We start from the raw sequence: 22,935 nt of genomic DNA, 5'->3' as shown, positions 1-22,935 counted from the left end.
AAAGCCAATACGGAGACTGGATTTTTTAAAAAAATATCTGGCAACAGGGCTAAAAACATTAATTCAATATGAAAATTAAATTACTAAAAGTCAAAATCATTTTCTGTATTTTATCTGTATTTTTATCACCTCAAACTGTTTTTGAAAGTAGGAAGGGCCTATGGCTTTTCTTTACTAATAAAGCTTTCATGTTTATATTCTTAAAAATTTGTATAATCTGTTTCTGAATGCATATTTTTTATACTCAGGTTTTAAAAAGGATAGTAAAAGGCTGGAAATGTGTAAGTTTACCCGGAATCCTCTATGGAGTCTGTCTTTCATAATTCCAATAAATTCTTTATAACTTAATTGGTCATCTTTGTCAACGTCAAAAATCTTGAAGACAGTGTTCACTAAATGAGGTGAAAGTTTGAGTCCAGTAGCTACGTAGACAGCACGTTTAAATTCATCTAGATAAATGTCACATAAAAAGAAAAACAGTAGACCATTAACTTTATTTTTTAGTATATGTTAATTACTAGGAAGGATGTTAAAGAAGTTGTTTTTTAAACATGGGTCATGATCTTATATAATACATGACTTTATTAATTATGCTGCCTTTTAAGGAATAAGATTTTGTATATATAATGAAAAGAACAAAAAGTAGCTGCATTTTGGTTAATAATACGTTCATAATCAATGAATGTTTAATGAGCATCTACTGTCAGTGACAGGGAAACTATTGAGTAAATTTTCAAGAAAAAGTCAGATGGAATATGAGACACTTGCCCAAATAACCACTACACAGGGCCATCCAATAATGTACCAGCAAAGTGCTATGAGTATTTGGAGATCATTATTTCTAGCTGCAGTATAGCGAGAAGGGGAAGAACCACAGTGATTTGGAAAGGCAGTGGTTTTTGTATTTGAGCTAAGTCTTGAAGGAGGGATGATTTCAACTTATAATGATGAGGGAAATAGCAGAGGAGAGGACATTAGTGAACAAGAGAGCTATGCAGGAGACAACAGTCTGGTTTGGGTATAATAAGGACATGGAGGATCTGGAGACGCTCTGAATAGAGCTGCTGCCCTTCAGGCAGAAGGCATCTAAAATTTTAAAGAGTTTTCCATAGAAGGTATGTCATAGAAAGGTTAATTTGTGTTTTAGAAAGACACTTCTGTGAGTTGTCTAGAAAGGAAAGTAGCTAGTTGTTGGAAAGCCACTTAGGTGGCTAATGCAATAGTACTCTGAAGAATAATAATCCAAATTAAGATGCTAGCACTAGCAAAAGAAAACAAAGAGATGGACATATTCCTAGTACTGTACTGCAAAAGCAACACAATTAATTTTTCCTACTTCTAAGTTCCACAAAGTAAAAGAGCAACTTTCTATTCTGAATCCAGGAAGCTGATACTGATTTCTTTGTTTCCTTCCCTCCCTCGCTCCCCTCCCCTCCTCTTTCCTCTCTTCCCTTTCCTTCCTTCCTTATTGTAGTAGTAAATGCTGTTCTTTGATGGCTTGGTTCTGAACGCTTTGGTTTGAGAGGACAGCATATTTGAACTCCTGGGCTACAGAAAGAATAACATATGAATTTTCTAGTTTCTTTTAATGAATACATAAATGAAGCCAGATAATTGAGAGGTTATGTTAGAGGTTTTTCTTTGTCTGTCTGTTTGTTTTGGTTCTAGGGATTGAATCCAAGCCCCTTAAAACCCAAGACTGTCCTCTGAGATTTAAACTTGAGAATTAATACATTACTTGATAACAGCAGAGACAGCTAAAATCACCTTAAAAGACAAATAAAAAAGTCTCCCAGTAGCATGAATTTTAAAAAAGGCTATATGGCCACAAAGGGAGAGAAGATAACTGCAGACAAAAAACTTAGCAAAAGACTTGGCTTGCCGACCACCCTCCAGAGAACAAGCGAGATAGCTGTTTCTGAGGACAGAAGCATTACGAATTTTATGACAACTTCATTTTTTGGTAAATTATGCCAAATCATTATTCAATTTTATACATTATTCTCAAAAGTCAGCTAACATAAGTAGGTTCATGGCTAGGAGGTGGCTCTGCTGACAAATTTCCAGTTTGTCATCCAGTAGGTAAAATAAATAGCATCCTGTGAAAATGTTTAGGACCATGGCTGACAAGGTCTCTCTAGGTAGTCATGGCCGTCAATGTTACCAACAGCCATGAGGTTTCCTCTTTATTGAACTTCTTCTTCTTCTTCTTTTTTTTTTTTTTACAAACCATGAGTTTTTCCTCATAATATGGAATTAAAGACAAAAATAAATTTTAAAAAATTTAGCACAATCCCCTAAAATTTCTTTTAAGTTTCAGAACCTCTTTCTCACTGAAAGTATAAACAAGACATTAAGGGAAATTGATAGGTGGTACAACACAGCTAATTAACTTGTTGCCGAAGTTTCTAGAAACAACATAGAATCGTTTTTGCTTTTAATATTTGAAGAATGATTACTTACCTTGTCCTATAGAACGGCTTGCAAAGTTATACATATTTAGGGCTATTGCAAAGTCTTCTAAATTGTTCAGAAACTGGAAAAATGACCTGAATTCATCAAATGTGATGCCCTATTTTGGGAAAATAAATGTAAATACAATTACTGGTGCCAAATTTATTTAAATAGATACCTACTTTTAATAGAAACAAATGCATTAAGCATGTGCAGTATATTTTGCAGGTAAACATTTCCAGGGCTCATTCTGAAACCTTTTTCTCCAAATGGACTGTAAGATGCACTAAGACCTATTTTGGACAGGGTTGCTACCATGACAATGAGAGGTGAATATTTTTATTTTATTTTATTTTTTTTTCCTCATTGAGTTTATCGGTACTTTTTTTGTTTGTTTGTTTTTTGAGACAGGTTCTCACTATGTAGTTGAGACTGAAATAGAACTCACTGTGTAGTCCAGGTTGGTCTTGAACTCACAGTGATCCTCCTGCCTCGGCCTCCTGAGTGCTGGGATTACAGGCGTGTGACACCATGCCCGGCTTATTGATAAATTTTAGGTATATAGTACAGTTACATTCAAAGTGAATATTTTTAAAACACTGTCTTTATCAACAGAGAGTTCCCAGAAAGTGCTATAGTAAAATGGAATAAAAAATTTCAATTCTGAAAACCCTTCAAGGCTCATTTTTCTTATATCCCTGAAAATATGGGGATTAAAAAAAAAAAGTTTCCTTGACAAGTATATTTCTTAATTTGGATTCTACATTAGATCATTAATGTCTTTACAATGATAATGCAAAATCAAAATGTTGACTAACTATCAAAGTAGTCTTTTGAACTTGTTGCTGTTATGATAATGCTGCCAAGACAGCAAGAGGAAGCACAGTGGCTGTGTAGAGCACTGGGAGCCCAACAAACACCCTGGGGAGAGCATGTAGTGGGCCGTCAGCCAGAGTATCCTCTTCTGGAATGTTATGTGCACAAATGCAATTACTATCATTGACACTACTTCAATTAAATAGGAAAGTTATTTTAAATGAGTTCATCGTATCTCAGAGAACAGGAAGGGCCCACATTGAACAGTCGTAACTACTTGTCAGGTTACTATCTCAGAGGAAACAAATTTGGACATGAGCAGCTGAGTTTATTAGTTAATGCGTTCTCCTCAAACAGTTAACATAAATGAGAAGTACTCTGAGAGAAGCGTAGAGGGCCAAGAACTTAGGCTTATTTCAGCCTTAAAAGGAATAAAAAAGGAAAGCTAGAAAAACCCCCAAAGGCATCAATTTTCCTGTATGCTGCTTACTGGTTAAATCATCTACACAAAATATCCAATTTTTGGTATACATCATTTCCACTTCAATTCAAAACCTTCTTTCACTTGTAACATGAGATTCCTCATCTCTCTCTCTCTCTCTTTACACTTTTTCTGTTCTCTTTTCCTTATATTTGTTATGGCCACTTGAGTCCGGGATCCTGCTGTGTGCCCTGATCCCACACCCCATGATTTCTAGTGCTACTGGAATCTGTCAGACTGCACCAGAAGGATCTGTTTTGATGTGGGGGGGCTTGTTGCCAGGGAAACTGATCACTGCTGTGGTTCTGTACTGGTTTCTGTGACCAGCTGCCATAGCAACAGTCTGTCTCAGGACGACATATTACTGCCAGTACAAGTAAGAAATAGGAGGATGGGATATTTTTAAGCAAAGGGTGAACAAAGCTATCAATACTTTTGAGGAGAGTAAATTTATGAAACAAATCAAAGGGATGACAAACTACAATAGTCAACATCTGAACCTTTAGATTTTCAAAATATAGTTCTGAATGTCTGGAAAGACAAGTCAAATTCAAAACCACACAGGAATCCTTATATGCAGATTATACACTCTAAGATTTGAAACTATGAAATTATAAGACAAAAAGTAGGACATCTATTTTGAAGGACATAATTTAAAGTAATCATCCTTAATAGCAGAGACAGACAATCTGGAGAAGGAAGAGAGATAAGGGTTACAACTGTTTCTTTTTTGGCCCGCCTTCATTTTCAAAATTATTATTGTGGTAAGTCACTGGGACTTGAATGGAATATATCCTGTTAGAGTAAAATGAAAAGTAGCTAACAACAACAAAAAGGGACTGAAATTTTTAAAGCATTAAAAATACATACAATAAAAGTGCAAAAGTCAAGCCCTTACTTTAAGCCATTTATAAAAATTGACTGAAAAATGATCAAAGACCTACATTTATTACTAAAATTATAAAATCTTACCAAAGAAAACCAGAGACAAAATTTTGTGACCTATTATTTGACATTAGTTTCTTAAATATGATCCCAAAAGCACAAGATGAAAAAGACAAAATAATTAGATTTTATCAAAATTAAAAACTTGTAGGTATCAAAGGATGTTATCAAGAAAGTGAAAAGACAACCCACCACAGAATGTGTAAGAAAACTTACACATTCATGTATCTCATTATTACCTTTTTTGGGGGGTGGGGTACTGGGGATTGAACTCAGGACCTCGTGCTTGCGAGGCAGGCAACAGAACCAGTGAGCTAAATCCCCAGCCCTCGCACTACTATCTTAATAGAGAACATATAATAATTCTCACAAATCAAACCCAAAAGATAAATAATTCAACTTAGAAAACAGGCAAAGGACTTGAACAGATGCTTATCCAAAGAAGATATATAAATGGTCAAAAGATACATGAAAAAATGCTGAACATAATTACTTACAAACAGGGAAATTCAAATCAAAACCACAATGAGATACTACTTCCTACCCACTAAAATGACTAAATCAAAGTGGCAGACAATAACAAGTGCTGGTGAGGATGTAGAGAAACCGGAAATTTCAAACACTGCTAATGGAATTGTAGAAATGGTATAGATGCTTTGAAAACAGTTTGGTAATATTAAACACCAGGGTGCCATGTAATGTAGGTAGTATACCAAAGTATATACTCAATTCTGTTTCAGTGCAGGGTTTGGACAGTGAAAAACTTTTGGAAGTAGATGGGGTGATGGTTGTATATAACCTTGTAAATGTATTTAATACAGCTGAATTTTATACATTAAAATGGTTAAAGTAGTAAGTTTCATGCTATATGTATTATACCACAATAAAATTAAATATATTTATTGAAGTATGTTATTCAGGATGCAATGAAAGCATTTACAGGTACATTTTACCTGAACAGTGCTAAGTTATAAATGGGAAAAATGACATAGTTAATAAGATATAATTCAATAAAAAGACAAGGCAGAAGTTGTGGAGGTGCATGCCTATAATCCTAACACTCAGGTGACTGAGGTGGGAGGATCATGGTGAGCTCCAGGCCAGCCTGGGGTATACACAGTGGTGAGTTCAGGCTAGTATGAAATAGGAAGAGAAACTCTGTCTAAAAAAACTGTGAAAACAAAAAAGTTCAAATTGCTAATATCACTTAATTGGTTGTTCAAATTGATGTGTTTGGTGTATATACCCGTAATAGTTAGCTGACAAAAACCAGATATTACTGCTCAAAAAGGTGTACTTTCTTTCTGTAACATGGTTGAAGTATGTAAGCCTGAAGCATTATTAGAGGAGGAGAATGGGGGAGCCCCATCATGGAAAATGGCAAAGTATGTATGGTACTTAACGAATCAGTCCCTCTATAGAAACAACTACAAGCTTGGAAAGATTGACGCAAATCAACTTTTTAAAAAAAATTCTGGAATGTAATCCAAAATTTACAGCAAGCAGGGGACTGGTAAATGGAGAAAAGAGTGTCTGAAATTCACTGACAGAGTACTGTAATACAGTCACCCACTGAACTACCACCCATTATTTTTCAGTGCTGTGGCAGCAGCTTTGAGGATGGCAACTGGCATTTCTGGTGCAGCTTGCTGCTATTTTGGGGCTCACACAGACCTTGTCCTCAAGAAACTGTGGTGTGTGATTTGACCCCTGAGGGACCAGCAGAGGCTGACTTTTATTTTGCTCCTTCCTCTTGCACTGGAACAGTTCACCTGGTGATAGCAGCATCTGTAAAAAGATTTACAGACACGAATACTCCATGCTTACCTGGGACAAGGGATGCAAGATACGATAAGCGACAGACAAAACTCAAAAGCCTGCAATGGAGGAAGCTGATAATAATGGCTAATAGGGCAACAGAAGCTTAAAGGCCATTGTATATTCCTGGGAAACTGGAATACAATGCACACACCTAAGAAATGAACACATATTCAGAAAAGACCCAAGAGAACCCTAGGCTAAAACCTCTATGTGCTTTGTTCAAGCGAGAGTAAAGGCTAAAGAAAAGTTTCAGGAAGTCTGATTTACTGTTCAAGGAGTATTCTAATTTATAGCTAAGCTGCAAAGACTAGGAAAATACTACTGTTTTTCTTTTTGACTGTAGGCTTTTAAGGGACCCTGTCAGATCACTGTTGGACCACTAAAACAACAAAACAGACTTTGGTGACTACACACAACAAAGAATGTAGCTTTTACAAAATAGTTTGGAAAAGTCACACAAGAAATAAATGACTGCAGAGGGAGAATATTATTTCTAGAGTTATTATATTGTAATGTCCAGTGTTTAGTAAAAAATTACAAGGCATGCAAGAAATATAAGGTTCACTTTCAGGAAAAAAATTAATCAGCAGAGTCACTCCTGAGAAATTCCAGACATTGGATTGATTAGATGAAGACTTTAAATCAACTGCTTAAATGTATTCAAAAGAACTAAAGGAAATCTCAATAACTTAAAAAAAGGGGGGAAATGATGATCAAAATGAAGAATATCAACAGAGGAACTATAAAATAGTAAAATATTAAAAACTATAAAGAGAAAAATAATTATGGAAATGAAAAGTTTAACAGCTGTCATAAAAACTTCACCACAGAGGTTCATTAACAGATCCAAGCAGGCAGAATAAGGAATCAGTGAAATCAAGGAAGGACAATTCAATTTGACAATTTGAGGAGTAGAAGGAAGAGAACAATGAAAAATGAACAGAATGTAAGGGACCTGGGATGCCATCAAGTAATCAACATATGCTTTAATGAGACTGAGAGAAGGAAAGAGAAAGAGATGAGCTGAAAGAATATCTGAAGAAATAATGGTTGAAGAGTTCCCAAATGTGATGAATGACACGAGTCTACATATTTATGAAACTCAATGAACTCTAAGGGGGATAAATTCACAGAGACCACATTAAGACACCATATTATCAAATTATGGAAAGGCACACACAAAAGAACAATCTCATAAGTAGTGTGAGAGAAAGGACTTTTGATATAGAAACAAGCCTCAACAAAATTAACAGCTGATTTCTCATCAAAACCATGATGCTGGTAGGGAGTGGGACATATTTCAAACGCTGAAAGAAATAAGTCCATCAGCTCGCCCAGGCCTGCATCCAGCAGAAGGTGAAGGTCTGGGACAGCTGTACAGAGATCCTGTTCTTGCTCTGGCCTGCCTCAGGCCAAAACGTGCAGACGGGTTAGCCACGCCCTCGCTTCACCCTCACCCCACCCTCACCCCACCTGCATCCAGTAGAAGGTGGAAGGTGGAGGTCTGGAACAGCCTTGCAGAGATCCCATTCTAGCTCTGGCCTGCCTCAAGCCAATGGGTGAGGACTGGTGTGCCGTGAGGGCGCCTCTGCAATACACTCCCACCCCCACCCCTCTAACCCCACTCTCAGGCCTCCTGATTGTGCCAGTTCTCGGATCCACTCTGCAGAGGCACAGGTGGTCATAACGGTCATTCTTCTGAGTTCCAGAAGATAGAACAGAAGTGAACACCTGCAATAAAGGCACATCAGATCTACATAGTTGGTAAGGTGGAAAGAGCACCACCTTCCATCAGAACTTTGAATATCTTCAGAGAAAGGGCAGAGAGAACCTATAGCAGAATCTTGCAGAGTTCGATCCTGCAGGAGGTCAGGGAGATCAATTTGGGCCTTGCAGCCTGAATTTAGCCTGAATCTCAGGGATCAGCCATCGGCTACCTGAGAATAAAGGGCTTAGTTCTGCACATGGCTGTGCACATTGTCTATTATGACAGCAAAGATATAGTCTGAAAGAGGCCCTTCAAACTCTTTTTCTTCTTTCTTTTCCTCATTCCACTCTGCAAATTCATTTTTCTGTTTTCTTTTTCCATCTCAGTCTCTTGCTCCCCCATATTATTCATCTCCCTTTCTGTTCCTGTTCCTGCCCTAACTCAGATTTCTTCTTTTATCGTTATTTCTTCTTTCTTTATTTTCTTTTCTTCTCTCATTTTCCTTCACTCAAGGGTCAAGAGTTCAAAGGAAAATGAGCCCCTATTACGGTTAAGTTGTTATATTCTTATCTTTATTCTTTCACTCTGTCTTTCCCTCTTATCTTCAACAGTTTCCCAAAGTTTGTGTGGTCATCCTGTGTTTCTGGCTTCACTTGAAACCTTCTCCAATTCTTTTATCTATCTACTCATCTCGTCCTAACTCTGTCTAAGCCCCTATCCGAAAAGGTAAAGATGCTATATTGAAGAGTTTATTCACTGTAAACATATATTGGGCTACTCCTGGATTTTGATTTAATTCACATGGCTTAAAGGTGAGAGATTAATTAGTACCACAAATGGTCAATTTGTAAGTTGTGCTTGATCCTTTTGTGTTGCTGATTGTATAAATTGGGCTGAAGGGTTGTGATTAATTTAATGAGTTGTCTTTTCTGATATTATGAAAATGAGAATGTCTAAGTCATTAGAGACTCAAAAGCTAAACCACAACTATATCAGGAAGATTTAAGTAAGAATCCAAGAATTAAACAAAGGACAACCCAACAACAAAAGTAAAAACAAGGAAACACTTAAGCAAGACACAAAGACAGACTTCCAGTTCACCAACAGCAAACTCTAGGGGAAATAAGGTTGAAAAGCCTGACAGTGAACCACCAGAACACCTTGAACTCAAAGCACAGGAGGTAACAAAATAGGTCAATATCAGGCTCTAGAAAAATTCAAAACAGAAATAATTTCCCAGATAACTACAGAGATGGTGAGTACAATGAAAGACATGATTAGAGACTCTAGAATAGAAACTGCCAAAAATATAGATGAGCTCAGGACCATAATAGCCATGAAGGCCCAGCATAAGAAAGAAATGGAAGCCGTGAATACTCAACATAGGAAAGAAATGGAATCAATGAAACATATTCAGACACATCCAGGAGATTAAAAACTCTATCGAAAGTTTTCACAGCAGGATAAATAAATGTGAAGATAGAATTTTAGACATAGAAGACAGGATTGCAGTCAGTGACCATGAAAAGAGAGGTGTCTTAAAATTAGTAAGGGATCATGAGAAATCAATCCAACAACTCCTAGATGATGCAAAGAAGAATAACATAAGACTGATAGGAATCCATGAAGTAGCAGGAGAAAATACAAATGATTTAAAAAAGCTGTTCACAGAATTAATGACAGAAAACTTCCCAAACAGAGGGAAAGAATTTGACATACTGATAAGTGAGGCATATAGGACTCCAACTAGCCATGATAAAAAATAAAAAAAAAATCTACGCCTAGACATATAATAATCAAGATCCCAGAAACCCAACAGAAGAACAAAACACTACAAGGAGTAAGAGAAAAGAAACAAATCACATGCAAAGGAAAGCCCATCAGAATCACAGCAGACTTTTCAACACAAACCCTCAGGTCAAGGAGAGCCTGGAGTGAGTATTTCAAGTCCTAAAAGAAAACAACCTCCAACCTAGACTGATATATCCTGAAAAACTCTTTTTCAAAATGGATGGGGAAATAAGATAATTCCATGACAAAGAACACCTGGAGAAACTTCATGAATACCAAACCAGCACTATAAGGAATTCGAAACAATATCCTAGGAAAAGATAATGAAGGTCACAACACCATGAGGCCCAACAGAGCAAACCAATTAGGCAAGGCAAGAAACTAAAGGGAGAGGGGGAAAAATTAAAAAGAGTCAACAAAAGGACAATAACATGGCAATAAGAAGTCAGTGCATACCAGTTATAACCATCAATGTGAATGGCCTCAATTCACCTATCAAGATAAGTAGACTGGCAGAATGAATTAAGAAGCAAAATCCAACAATACAAGAAACACACCTGGTGCAAAAAGAAGCCCATAGACTGAAAATGAAAGGATGGAAAACAGTTCTCCATGTGACAGCAGTCCAGAAAAAAGTAAGGGTAGCTATCTTATTTACAGACAAAGTAAATTTCAAACCAAAACCGATTAAGAGAGACAAAGAAGGCCACTACATACTTGTAAAGGGAACAATTCAAGAGGAAGCGATGACAATCATAAATATATATGCAGCAAATATTATTGCCCCCAACTATATAAAACAAATATTAAGTAATATGAAAAACCAAATAAGCACTAATACAATTGCAATGGGGGACCTAAATACCCTACTATCACAAAAACAGGGTCATCTAGGCAAAAGTATCAACAACAAAATAGTAGAATTGAACCAAGCTTTTGAATATATGGACTTAATAGAAATCTTTAGAGTGTTCCACCCCACAAAATCAGAATATACATTATTTTCTGCTGCACATAGGTCATTCTCCAAGCAGACCACATACTAGCTCATAGAACAGGTGTGAATAAAAGCAAAGGAATAGAACTTATCCCCTGTATATTATCAGATCATAGTGCAACCAAGCTGGAGATAGCATAAGAAACTGTGGGAATTTTATAAATACATGGAAATTGAACAACACTCTCCTGAACAATCAATGGGTAACAGAGGGAATTAGATAAGAAATTAGTTTTTACAAATAAATGATAATGCCAATACAACATACAGGAATCTATGGGACACAATGAAAGTGGTTCTACGTGGAAAATTCATAGCATTGAATGCCCACACCAGGAAAACAGAGCAAACTCAAATAAAAAACCTAATGATGAATCTTAGACTCCTAGAAAAAGAAGAACAAGAAAAACCAAAAGCTCATACAATAGAGGAAACTATAAAGATTAGAGAAGAAATCAATGCAATGGAAACTAAGAAAATGATACAAAAAAAAATCAATGAATTAAAGAGTTGGTTTTTTGAAAGAATAAATAAAATTGATCAACCCTTAGCTAATCTTGTTAAAAAAGGAAAGAAAAGGCTCAGATCCATACAATTAGGAACAAAAAAGGTGAAGTCACAACAGATCCAGCAGAAATCCAGAGGATCATCAATACTTACTGTGAGAACCTGTAGTCTAATAAAATGGAAAACACAAAAGAAATGGACAGATTTCTAGATACTTATGAATCACCAAAGTTGGATGAAGAAGATAAAAAAATTCTAAACAGACCAATTACAATAGTGAAATTGAAAATGTAATTAAAAGTCTACCAACAAAGAAAAGCCCAACTGGATAAAGAAGATGTGGTTTTCCTATAAAATGGAATATTACTCAGCCATAAAGAATGAGAAATTAGATTCATTCATAGGAAAATGGATACATATTGAGGATATACTCCTAAGTGAAATAAATGAATCACAAATGTGTAAATACCAAACAGTTTCTCTGGTGTGAATAAACTATAATAGTACATAAGATCCTAATGATACAATTGACAATGTGAAATAGGAAGAAAGGAGCTAAAGGTGTAGGGAAATTGGGAAGGATAGGGGAAAGCTAATAAGGGAAAAGAAAAAAATATGAGAAAATGAAAAAATGGAAATGAAGTGTTTGTAAAGGGGGAGTGGAGGACGGGGTGAAGGGAGGGCAGGGACAAGGTGAAAAAATGAGAACCAAGACTTGTCATGTAAAGGTACAAGATCTCAATAATGACTGTACTGTACTGTATACCTAAAATGTACCAATAAACTCATGAGAGAGAGAGAGAGAGAATAAAAAAAAGCCCAGGTCCTGATGGATTCACCGCTGAATTTTACAAAACATTTAGAGAAGAACTACTACCACTACTCTTTAAACTTTTCAATGAAATTGAAAGGGAAGCAATACTTCCAAATTCATTCCTGGACACAAGTGTTACTTTGATTCCCAAACCAGGGAAAGACCCATCTAAAAAAGAGAACTACAGGGTAATCTCCTTAATGAATATAGATGCAAAAATCCTAAATAAGATATTGGCAAACAGAATAAAGAGTATAAGATCATACTGCTTGACCAAGTCGGATTTACGCCAGGAATGCAACATAGGTAAATCAATAAATGTAATACACTATCTTAACAGAGTCAAGGACAAAAACCATATGATCCTCTCAATAGATGCAGAAAAAGCATTTGACAAAATTCAACACCCATTCATGATAAAAATTCTGCAAAAAGTTGGAATAGATGGTCTATATCTCAACTTATTAAAGGCTATCTATGAAAAACCAAACACCAACATCATATTAAATGGCCAAAACCTGAAAACCTTCATGTTAAAATCAGGAACAAGACAAGGACTCCTACTATCACCACTCCTCTTTAGTATAGTTATGGAAAGATTTGCCACAGCAATTAGACATGAGAAAGAAATTAAAGAAATAAAGATAGGATAGGAAGAAGTTAAACTGTCATTATTTGCTGACAATGTGATACTCTACCTTGAAGACCCAAAAAATTCCACAAAAAAGACTTCTAGACTTGATTGACACTTTTAGCAGAGTAGCTGGATACAAGGTCAACACTCAAGAATCAGTAGCTTTCTTGTACACAAATAACAGACTCACTGAGAGAGAAGTGAGGGAAACAATTCCTTTCACTATAGCATCCAAAAAAAAAAAAAAAAGCGTATCTAGGAATCAATCTAATGAAAGAAGCAAAAGACCTCTACACTGAAAACTATAGCACTCTGAAAAAAGAGATCAAAGAGGATATAAGAAAATGGAAAGATATCCCCTGCTCCTGGGTAGGAAGAATCAGCATAGTGAAAATGGCCATACTACCAAAACTGCTATACAGATTCAATGAAATGCCAATTGAAATTCCAATAGTATATTTCACAGAACTAGAAAAAAAATAATACAAAAATTCATTTGGAACTAGAAAAGACCTAGAATACAAAAGCCATCCTAGGGAACAGAGACATAGCAGGGGGTATCACAATTCCCAATTTGAAACTATACTACAAAGCCATTGTGATAAAACAGCATGGTACTGGCAAAGAAACTGACCTGAGGACCAGTGGAATAGACTGGAAGATACAGAAACAACTCCAGATGTACTCAGCTACCTTATCTTTGACAAAGGAGCCAACCATCCTCACTAGAGGCAAGATAGTCTCTTTAATAAATGGTGTTGGAAAAACTGGATTTCAACCTGCCAAAGATTAAAACTAGACCCTTATCTTTCACCATGCACTAAACTAAAATCCAAGTGGAGTAAAGCTCTGAATATTAAAAAAGAGACACTAAATGTACTGGAAAATAAGTTAGGCAGAACTCTTGAAGACATTGGCATAGGAAAAAACTTTATGAACAAATCCTTGGTAGCATCGGAACTAACACAAAGAATCAACAACTGGGATCGCATCTTATTAAAAAGCTTCTGCACTGCAAAAGAAACCATCAATAGAACTAAGAGACATCCTACAATGTGGGAAAAAATGTTTACCAGCTGGTCCTCAGACAAAGCACTATTATCTAGAATATATAAAGAACTCAAAAAAGTCAGCCCTGCCAAGTATAAAGACACGATTCAAAAATGGGCACCTGAAATGAACAGACATTTCTCAGACAAAGAAGTAAAAGCAACAAGAAAATATATGAAAAATGTCCACATCACTGGTCATTTGGGAGATACAGACGAAAACAACACTGAGATACCACCTCACCCCAGAAAGAATGGCTGCTATCAAAAAATCAACCAATAACAAATGTTGGTGGGGTTGTGGTGGGAAAGGAACCCTTCTCCATTGTTGGTTGGAGTGCCGACTGGTGTCACCACTATGGAAATCAATATGGAGATATCTCAAAAAACTAGGATTAGAGGTTCCATTTGACCCAGACATCCCTCTGCTGGGTATTTTTCCAAAAGAATTAAAAGAATCATACTACAGTGATATATGCACACCCATGTTTATAGCGGCACAGTTTGTAATAGCTAAAACTTGGAAACAGCCCTGTTTTCCATCAGTTGGAGAATGGATAAAGAAGATGTGGTTTTTCTATAAAATGAAATATTATTCAGCCATAAAGAATGAGAAATTAGAGTCATTCATAGGAAAATGGGATGCATATTGAGGCTATACTCTTAAGTGAAATAAATAAGTCACACATGTATAAATACCAAATAGTTTCTTTCGTGTTCAAAACTATAATTGTAAGTAAGATCTTAATGGTATAATTGACAATGTGAAATAGGAAGAAATGGCCTAAAGGTGTAGGGAAAGTGGGAAGCGTAGGGGAAAGCATATAAGGGAAAAGAAAAAAAATATGAGAAAATGAAAAAATGGAAATAAAGTTTTTGTAAATGGGGAAGGGAGGAGGGGCTGAAGGGAGGGCAGGGATAAGGGGAGAAAGTGAGAACCAAGACCTGTCATGTAAAGGTACAAGATCCCGATGATGAATGTAATTGTACTGTATACCTAAAATGTACCAAGAAACTCAATGAGAAAAAAAAAAGAAATAAGTCCATCAATCAAGAATTGTATATTTGGCAAAACAATATTTCAAAAATAAAGATGCAATTAAGACATTTGTAGATAAACAAAAGGCAGAACTGCTTATTACTCACACATGTACTCTTAACTACCTCCCTCCTAAAAATGTTAGAGGAAGTACTTCGGGCCGAAAATAAAGAAAATAACTATTTGTAGCCACATGAAGGAATAAAGATTGTAGTTAAAGTGACTACGTGGGGACCATTAGCATGGTTATCATAATAAGAAAAAACACAGATAATAATGTATCACACAGCAATTCCACTTCTAGGTGTAAACAGAAAAGAAATAAAAAATAGGGGCCGGGGGTTTACCTCAGTGGTTCTACCGCCTGCCTCACAAGAAATGAAAAGTGGTACTCAAACAAATCCATGTATATGTATATTCTTAGCATCTACATTCACACAGCCAAAAGGCAGAAATAGCTCAATTATCTATGGATGGATGAAGGAATAAACACACCTTGGTATATGCATATAATTATAATCATTCGGCCATTGCAACAATGAGCTACTGATACCTGCTATGATGTGGATGAACCTCAAAAACATTATCAAAGAACTTAAAAGTTCACATATATATATTGATCCATTTATACTATCTACAATAGATAAATCCACAGGGACAGAAAGCAGAGTGACAGCTCCAAGGGGGTGGAGCAAAAGGAAATGCAGAGGATCTGCTCAATGTTATCAGGGTTTACTTCAGTACAATTAAAATGTTTTGGAAGTGAACTAGGAAGAATGGAGTTTTCATTAAATGAAAGTGGGGAGATGGTATGTGGAACCAATTTTGCAACCCGTAAGCCATAATCTTGATATCCATACATTAATGACTCCTGATCTGTAGTCCTGATTGTACTGTGAAGGCTAAATGCACATATTCAACTGCTTACTATCTTCACCCAGATATCTAAGTAACCTTAGCTTGTCCCCAGTTAAACTTCTGATTGTCTCTTAATTCTACATCTGTGGTTTTACCTAGTTCCATAAATGCTACCATTGTTGCACCTTGTGGTCAAGGCCAAAACCTAAGGATTCTTGATTCCTCTTTTTCCTTCACATTGAAGTACAATCCAAGAACATGTTCTATCAGTTCTGCTTTAAATGATCCAATACCTCACTTATTTTCCCTACTTTTATCCCAGTCCAAACCATGCTTATCTCTTACCTGGAATCCTAATAAGAGAATCTTAACTTGTTTCTTTCAAATCTGGGCCAACTGAAGCTTGTTGACATGTAGAAGCCAAGATGAGCTTGTGAAACATCAATCAGATTGCATGTGGTACATGAATTAGATCACAGTAGAGTGTCACGGCAGACACTGAATACTTGTTGAATGAAGAAGGAATGAATGGCATGCCTATGCTTAAAGCAAGGCTTGTAAACTTTTTCTGAAAAGGGCTAGGGAGTAAATATTTTCATTTTTGCTGCCCATGTGGTTTCTGCTGAAACTTCTCAATTTTACCATTATGGTGCAAAAGTACCCTCAGACAAGGCATTCAATGAATGAGAAGGGCTACGTTCCAGTAAGACTTTATATACAAAAATGGGTGGTGGCAGTGGCGGGGGGGGGGATTAAAATTTAAAACTTTGTAACAGCTTTCTGTCACTCATTATCACTATCAGAGTAAAATATCTAAACTCCCTTACATTAGTCTCCAGGGTTCTTTAAGACCTGACTCCTATCTATTGCTCCCTCTTCATCACTTACTACTTTCCTGTTTACTTATGAAATGCTTCTTGGCATTTTCTCAGCTAAACCAACCTTTATTCCTTCCCTGGACCTTTGCTATTTGCTGATATCTCTGCCTGAAATGCTCTTCTTCTAGGTCTTTATATAGCTTATTCTTCACAGGCTCTCCTCAAATGCCACCTTTTCACTAGATCTCTCCCTGATAATCTACCTGCTTCTCCAGGCCCTGTGATTCCTGGTCCACTTCCATTTATTATCATTATTGATTTTATCCCTCTACTAAGATTTTGTTTATAGCACTGCTTTATTCTTAGTAGCCAGACCAAGCTCATAAATAGAAAATAAGTATGTGCTAGATAAGTGACTGAAAATGAGTAGTTTAGAAATACAAAATAGTCAAATAGTAGTATTGTTTTTTCCAACAGAGAGAAAAAGATGAGAGGTGGAAGAAAGGGAAAGGCATGTAGAGTATGGTGGAGATGAAAATTCTGGACTTGAATACCTAGATAAGTATCCCTGTACCTGAAAACTCCAGTCTCCCTTTTTCTAAAAGGAAGATGTACTGTACTAATAAAATAGTTAAAAATGCTAATAGCTAAAGAAGCATAAACAAGGAACACATCTATAAATTTATGGTGAGAACTGAAAAGATAATCTAGAAAAAAATTACCAAAATTTTCCATTTCTATTATAATGGTTTTTAGTGCCTTAACTAAAAATTTTCAGAAGCTGAATTTAACTTAATACTTATTTTGGAATAAGTTTAAGTGTAAAAATAGTACAACAAGCTCTTATAAACTCATCATTCTTGGAATTTGACCTGGGTTATAGAAGTTGATGTTTCCATTTAATGAAAGAAAAAACAGATTCATGATAGTCTACATAATAGTCTAGTACTTTGAGTGGTACAACTTCCAATATTTATTTTTAGGAACTGTCTATGAGTTACAAGAAAAACAGATAAAAGTCTGCTGGTTAAAAGTTAATGTATACTAATGGCCAAATACATCAAGCCCCCTTTTTTTTTTCTCCATTAGAGGACCTACAGAATTGTTAATATCATCACAGTTTATCCATTTTAAACAAAGTCAAACTATTTGCAGTGTTTTTCTTGGATAGATTAACTTGATCCTCCTACAAACACAAATAGAAGGCAATATATCCAAAACATCCCCATGCTTAAAGGGGTCCTTGTGACACCAATTCTATTTGGTTGCAATGGTGCATTCAAATACCACTAGATAATGTTACTCTAGAAGGGCTGACAACACATTTTGTTACTAAACAAATAGACAACCAGTTGTCCCAGGTTCTTAACCATTCATGCCATCCAAACTCTTTGAAAAGCCTCACTTCAACTTCTGATAAGATCACTCACTCATCAATGTCAGTCTTCAAATGACCTTCTAAAGGGTGTTATAGAAGTGAACAGAGTGTGACAGAAACAGTCAATATAAACTGTTTATATGAGGTGATGCTTACATGGTAGTCAAAGCATACAAATCAGGAGAATTCTCTTGAAAAATAATGTTTGTAATTTGAATAAAGTAACTGCTAATATCCATAAGGGTTGTCAGCATACCTAAGAAAAAGATGGGAATCTAATCCAGAATTTAAAGTTAATAATTTTAAAAAATTTAGACAGAGCACTGAGGACACAGAAGAAAAAGTAAAATATATTTAGAATATCTTAATTTACAAAGAAATAAAACTAACCAAAAGGGAAAGATATTTTGTAGAGCTACATAAATATAAATAATGGATGCAACAAAATAAACATGAGGGATTAGATACCTTCTCTTCAGGTATACTGTAACGCACATTTTCCAAAAATACCGATGTATTTTCCACATTTGTGTATCGTAAAAGAATATGAGCAAAATCTTCCTCACTGATAGTATTCATTCCATTAGAGTAAGAAAGGAATTCTATTTCTAGAACTTCTGTTTGGAGGTTATCCATGAATCTATGAAAAAAAAAAGTATAATAAAGAATGAACAAGATAAATGGGCAAACATTCACTGTCCTAGAAAAGGTTACATGACTGATTAAATTATATGACAAAAGCTTCATGAAGTTTCTCTGTGTAATGAGGAAGCAAAGCGTACAAGTTCTGAGCGGTGTTAGCACTCAATGACTATAGCAGTTCCAGCAAGTAACTTAACGTTTCAGGGCTTGAGTTTCCCTCATGTGAAGTGGGGATAATAAAAGTAGCTTGCGTTTCTCATATTTTTTCCTTTCCCACTTCCCCCTCCCCCTTTAGAACTTGTCTTCTTGTTTCACATTATCTATCATACATTTTGATCCTTATTTATTTACACTTTCAGTTTCTCACATCAGGGAAACTATTTGGTATTTACACATGTCCTATTTATTTCATTTAAGAGTATAGCCTCAACGTGGAGGGGTTGAAGGGGAATGGAGAAAAAATGATAACCAAGAAATATCATGTAAAGGTACAACTTCCTGGCTGGGGATTTAGCTAAAAAAAAAAAAAAAAGGCACAAATTCCCAATGATGAATGTCATCATATTGTATACCTAAAATGTACCAATAAACTTAATGAAAAATAAAAAGTAGCTTGCAGAATAGTAATGTTCGTTGTTGTTATTGTGGCTTACTCAGACTAAAGAAATGGCAACGTACTTTCTTCTGAATATATAGTAGATAAAAACCCAGGTAGATATTTTATCATTCATTAATTACTTGTTATAATTACTGATACATTAGTTTATAGGCACTGACAAAAACGCATATTTATCATACAAAGTATTCTTAGTTGAGATGAAGGTAGCAAACTGCTTATCAGCAGCAGTTAGATTATCTCTCAAAACCCTTCTAATTTTAGTATTCTAATAATTTTTAGTAAAAATTAAGCTTACCTATAAAAATCTTCAAAGTTGAGTTCAGCTTTTCCTTTCTTTCCAAAGAAGTGGACAAGAAGTGTAGTATCTGCTACTAAACTTGTAATGTCATCAGCACGCTTAAAAATTCCATAAATTAAGTTAATTGCAATAAAAGAAAGAGAATAGAGATATCCAACACCCTTCAAAGAATTTTATCAACATATAAATATAAAAACGCAGTGCTACTAATGTTACAGTGAAAAGCACAGGCTGAATTTATAAATGAAATTATAGTTAAAATGAAATTCATATTTTGAAAACAAATTTGAACAAAACTGATGTTTTTCTTCAAAAAATATTGAAGACATGATGATACTTTATGTAAATTTCAACCTCAAATTATTGCAGGCACATGCTAAATTATTTAAAATAGTTTAAATCCTCTAGTAATCATCTAAATGTGGTATTTTTAATTAAATAATTTAATTTGGATTTTCCTAATAAACCTGAAAAAAATCTATTTCTTTTAGTATGTTCAAAAGTGATAAATTCTTCAGGTGCACCGAGTATTTGGAGCTGACATAAGAATGACCAAATGTTCATAAACCAGCTTCCTTTCATCAGGGCACTAACCTTTTTAAAAGGTGCTTACTTCACAGTAGTGTGGTGAGCAAAGATCAAGAGTCAGATGGCTGGCACTGAATGTTGATCCTTCTCATTATTTATGTGAACTTAGAAAAGTTAATCTTTCTCAGGATATTACAAGAGTAATAATAGTACATATGCATGAGATAGCACATGTAAATTTTTAGCACTGTGACAAGCATGTTCAGATTGTAAATGTTTGAGAAATTTTAGCTACACTGGGTGTGGTGGCACATGCCTGTAATCTAGCACTCTAGGAGGCTGAAACAGGAAGATCCCAAGTTTTTGCTCAGCCTGGGCAACACAGTGAGACCTTATCACAAAATAAAAAATATAAAAAGTGGTGGGGATGTAGCACAGTGAGAAGACCCTGGGTTCAATCCCAGTATAATCAATCCTGAACTCCCAACAAAGTTTACTATTGTTATTCTTGTCAAGTTAATGTTTTAAGAAGTTGAAAAAGGACTAGATGACAAAAACATAGTAATGTTGAAATGTAAATAAAGGGATTTTTTTTTTCCATAGTACACACTTTTTGGTTACTGAAATATATGCTGTAAAGATCTGAAAAAAATGCCTTAAAATGAGAGGTTCTGGGAACATAGCAAACTCAGGAAATATAATTAAGTAATGTTTTCTCCAGTGCTGTGATATTCTTTACCTCAAAAAAGAGTACACTAAAACTAAAGACTTGGTTTTATACAGGTTTTACATAATGACCTCATTTAGAAGTTCTCATGCCCACTGAGCAGGGCAGAGCTTCACGCAGTCTTTCAGCGCCCAAATCTTATTACACTCAGGTTGCATGTACCCAGATAATCCAGAACCACAGAGGAATAGGGAAGAGTTTGACATCAGAGAGAAAAAAATCAGAAAATGGAAATGGAGAAAACTCCCTTAGTTGTGAAACAGAGTACTGCTTGAAGTCATTGAAAACTACACCAATGACCTGAGTATCCATGTTATATAACAACATAAAAGAGGGTTGAGATAAAAATAGATACTTTATCCCCTTCTTTTATCTTCTTTGCTAAGATACAATTAATCCACAAGTCTTCATGAAAATGTGAGAAAAAGCCACAAAAAGAACCTATGGGCCATTTACATGAAAGGCTATCATCTCATTTTGTTTTGATTAAAAATTACTTTAGGCTGGGGGGTGTGGATAGCTCAGTGGTACAGTGTATGCTTAGCATGCCTGAGGTCCTGGGATCAATCTCCAGCACTCTACATACATAAAAATTATTTAAATGATTTCCAAAATATGAAATAAATTTATATTAAATGAAACTTTGTCAAACTATTCAAGTTTTAAAATCATCTTTCAGTATATTTTTACTGATTACAATGTAGTAACAATTTTAAGCTCTATCTAAGGGATGGAAGAATTCTTTAGACAATTTATTGAAATGTTTGAATAATTTCTTGAAACACTAAGGACAACAAAAGTTTTAAGCAAATAAAAATATTTAAATTTCATCTTAGTATGCAAAATAGTGTTTATAATCCCTGGTATGGACAGACTTACTTAATAGTTGCACAATATATTTACCATGTACTCTGAATTTATTATATATGATTTTGGTTAGAAAGTGGTGTCAACTGTGACAAGCAAATTTTCATTATATGATTTTATAATAATTTGAAAGACATGGCTTTACTATAATTTAAAAAAATTTATTCTTAGAAACACTCGAATAAGAATGAGTGGCAATATCTAATTAACTTATAGTAAAGAGAACTATTTTATCTTAAATTACACATGTAACAAAGAAATGCAAAATTATACATTAAATATGTAACAAAGATAAAGAGATTTCTAAGCTTTCTTTTTGAATCAACTTGAACCCTGAAATACTAATATTATAAACTGTCTATGTTATACTGGTATCTGTAGTGACCTATAAGGAATTAGAATTAGGTGTAATTTAATTATAGTTAATTTTATTATTATTCTCCGCAATATAGGAGGGTAGTTACAGAGATAACCCCCAACTAATTATTTTAATTTTGGAACATAATACAAATTTTAATTTTTTTCACTTTTTCTTTTTTTTAATCTTTTTTTGGGGGTTGAGGGTACCGGATAGAACTCCAGATCTTACACTTGAGAGGCAGACGTCGGTACCACTGAGCTAAACCTCTGGCCCCTTTGTGTATCTTTTATCAGATTTACTTCTTGATGTTTGAGTCCATTTACTAACTAATTCGGCACTTTATGATCATAGTGTAGACTAATCATAGCCACTGGTATACTAGTAAATTCATACTCCAGAAAACTAAAAAAATGGCTGATATGTAAAGCTTCTTTCTGTGGTGCTGCTGTTCTACGTAGCTAATTTCAAGGGACCACAGGGAGGTCACAGATTGTTAAGCTGGGAAGAGATGTGCAAAACTGGCTCCGAGAAGCTGTAAAAGCCAGGTCCACTGTAACCCTGAAAGAACCCATAATCTCTTTCCAGAGATCTTACATAAATCAGCATCTGTGTGTACAAGACCTGACTGGTCTTCTGATAAAAAGAATCTCAAGATTTTAATTAAATTCAAAATCTAATGGGCAAATTTTGTCTATGGGAATTTACAGCAGTTAGATGGGATTAAGGAAGGGCCGTGTTTAGGAGGTGGATACTAGTGTGGAGAGACACAAGAGTCACATTACT

At 35.2% G+C, this 22,935-nt stretch overlaps 1 protein-coding gene across 1 annotated transcript in view; it reads right to left on the bottom strand.

The window, feature by feature from the left end:
- The window catches only part of Micu3 (mitochondrial calcium uptake family member 3), a 116,879-nt gene that overhangs the window by 5,586 nt on the left and 88,358 nt on the right, over positions 1–22,935 (bottom strand). The window contains exons 11-14 of the mRNA XM_033765585.1: positions 19,667–19,767; positions 18,579–18,750; positions 2,464–2,572; positions 292–449 (exon numbers count right to left, since the gene is read on the bottom strand). Coding sequence (XP_033621476.1) covers positions 292–449; positions 2,464–2,572; positions 18,579–18,750; positions 19,667–19,767 — 540 coding nt within the window. The remainder of the gene's footprint in view (positions 1–291; positions 450–2,463; positions 2,573–18,578; positions 18,751–19,666; positions 19,768–22,935) is intronic.

The sequence above is a fragment of the Fukomys damarensis genome, unplaced genomic scaffold (genome assembly GCF_012274545.1).
Source record: "Fukomys damarensis isolate Sample0158 unplaced genomic scaffold, DMR_v1.0_HiC HiC_scaffold_18, whole genome shotgun sequence".
In the NCBI taxonomy this organism is placed as follows: Eukaryota; Metazoa; Chordata; class Mammalia; order Rodentia; family Bathyergidae; genus Fukomys; species Fukomys damarensis.
Note: the sequence above shows the minus strand (reverse complement) of the source record. Positions and strands in the feature narration are given on the sequence as shown.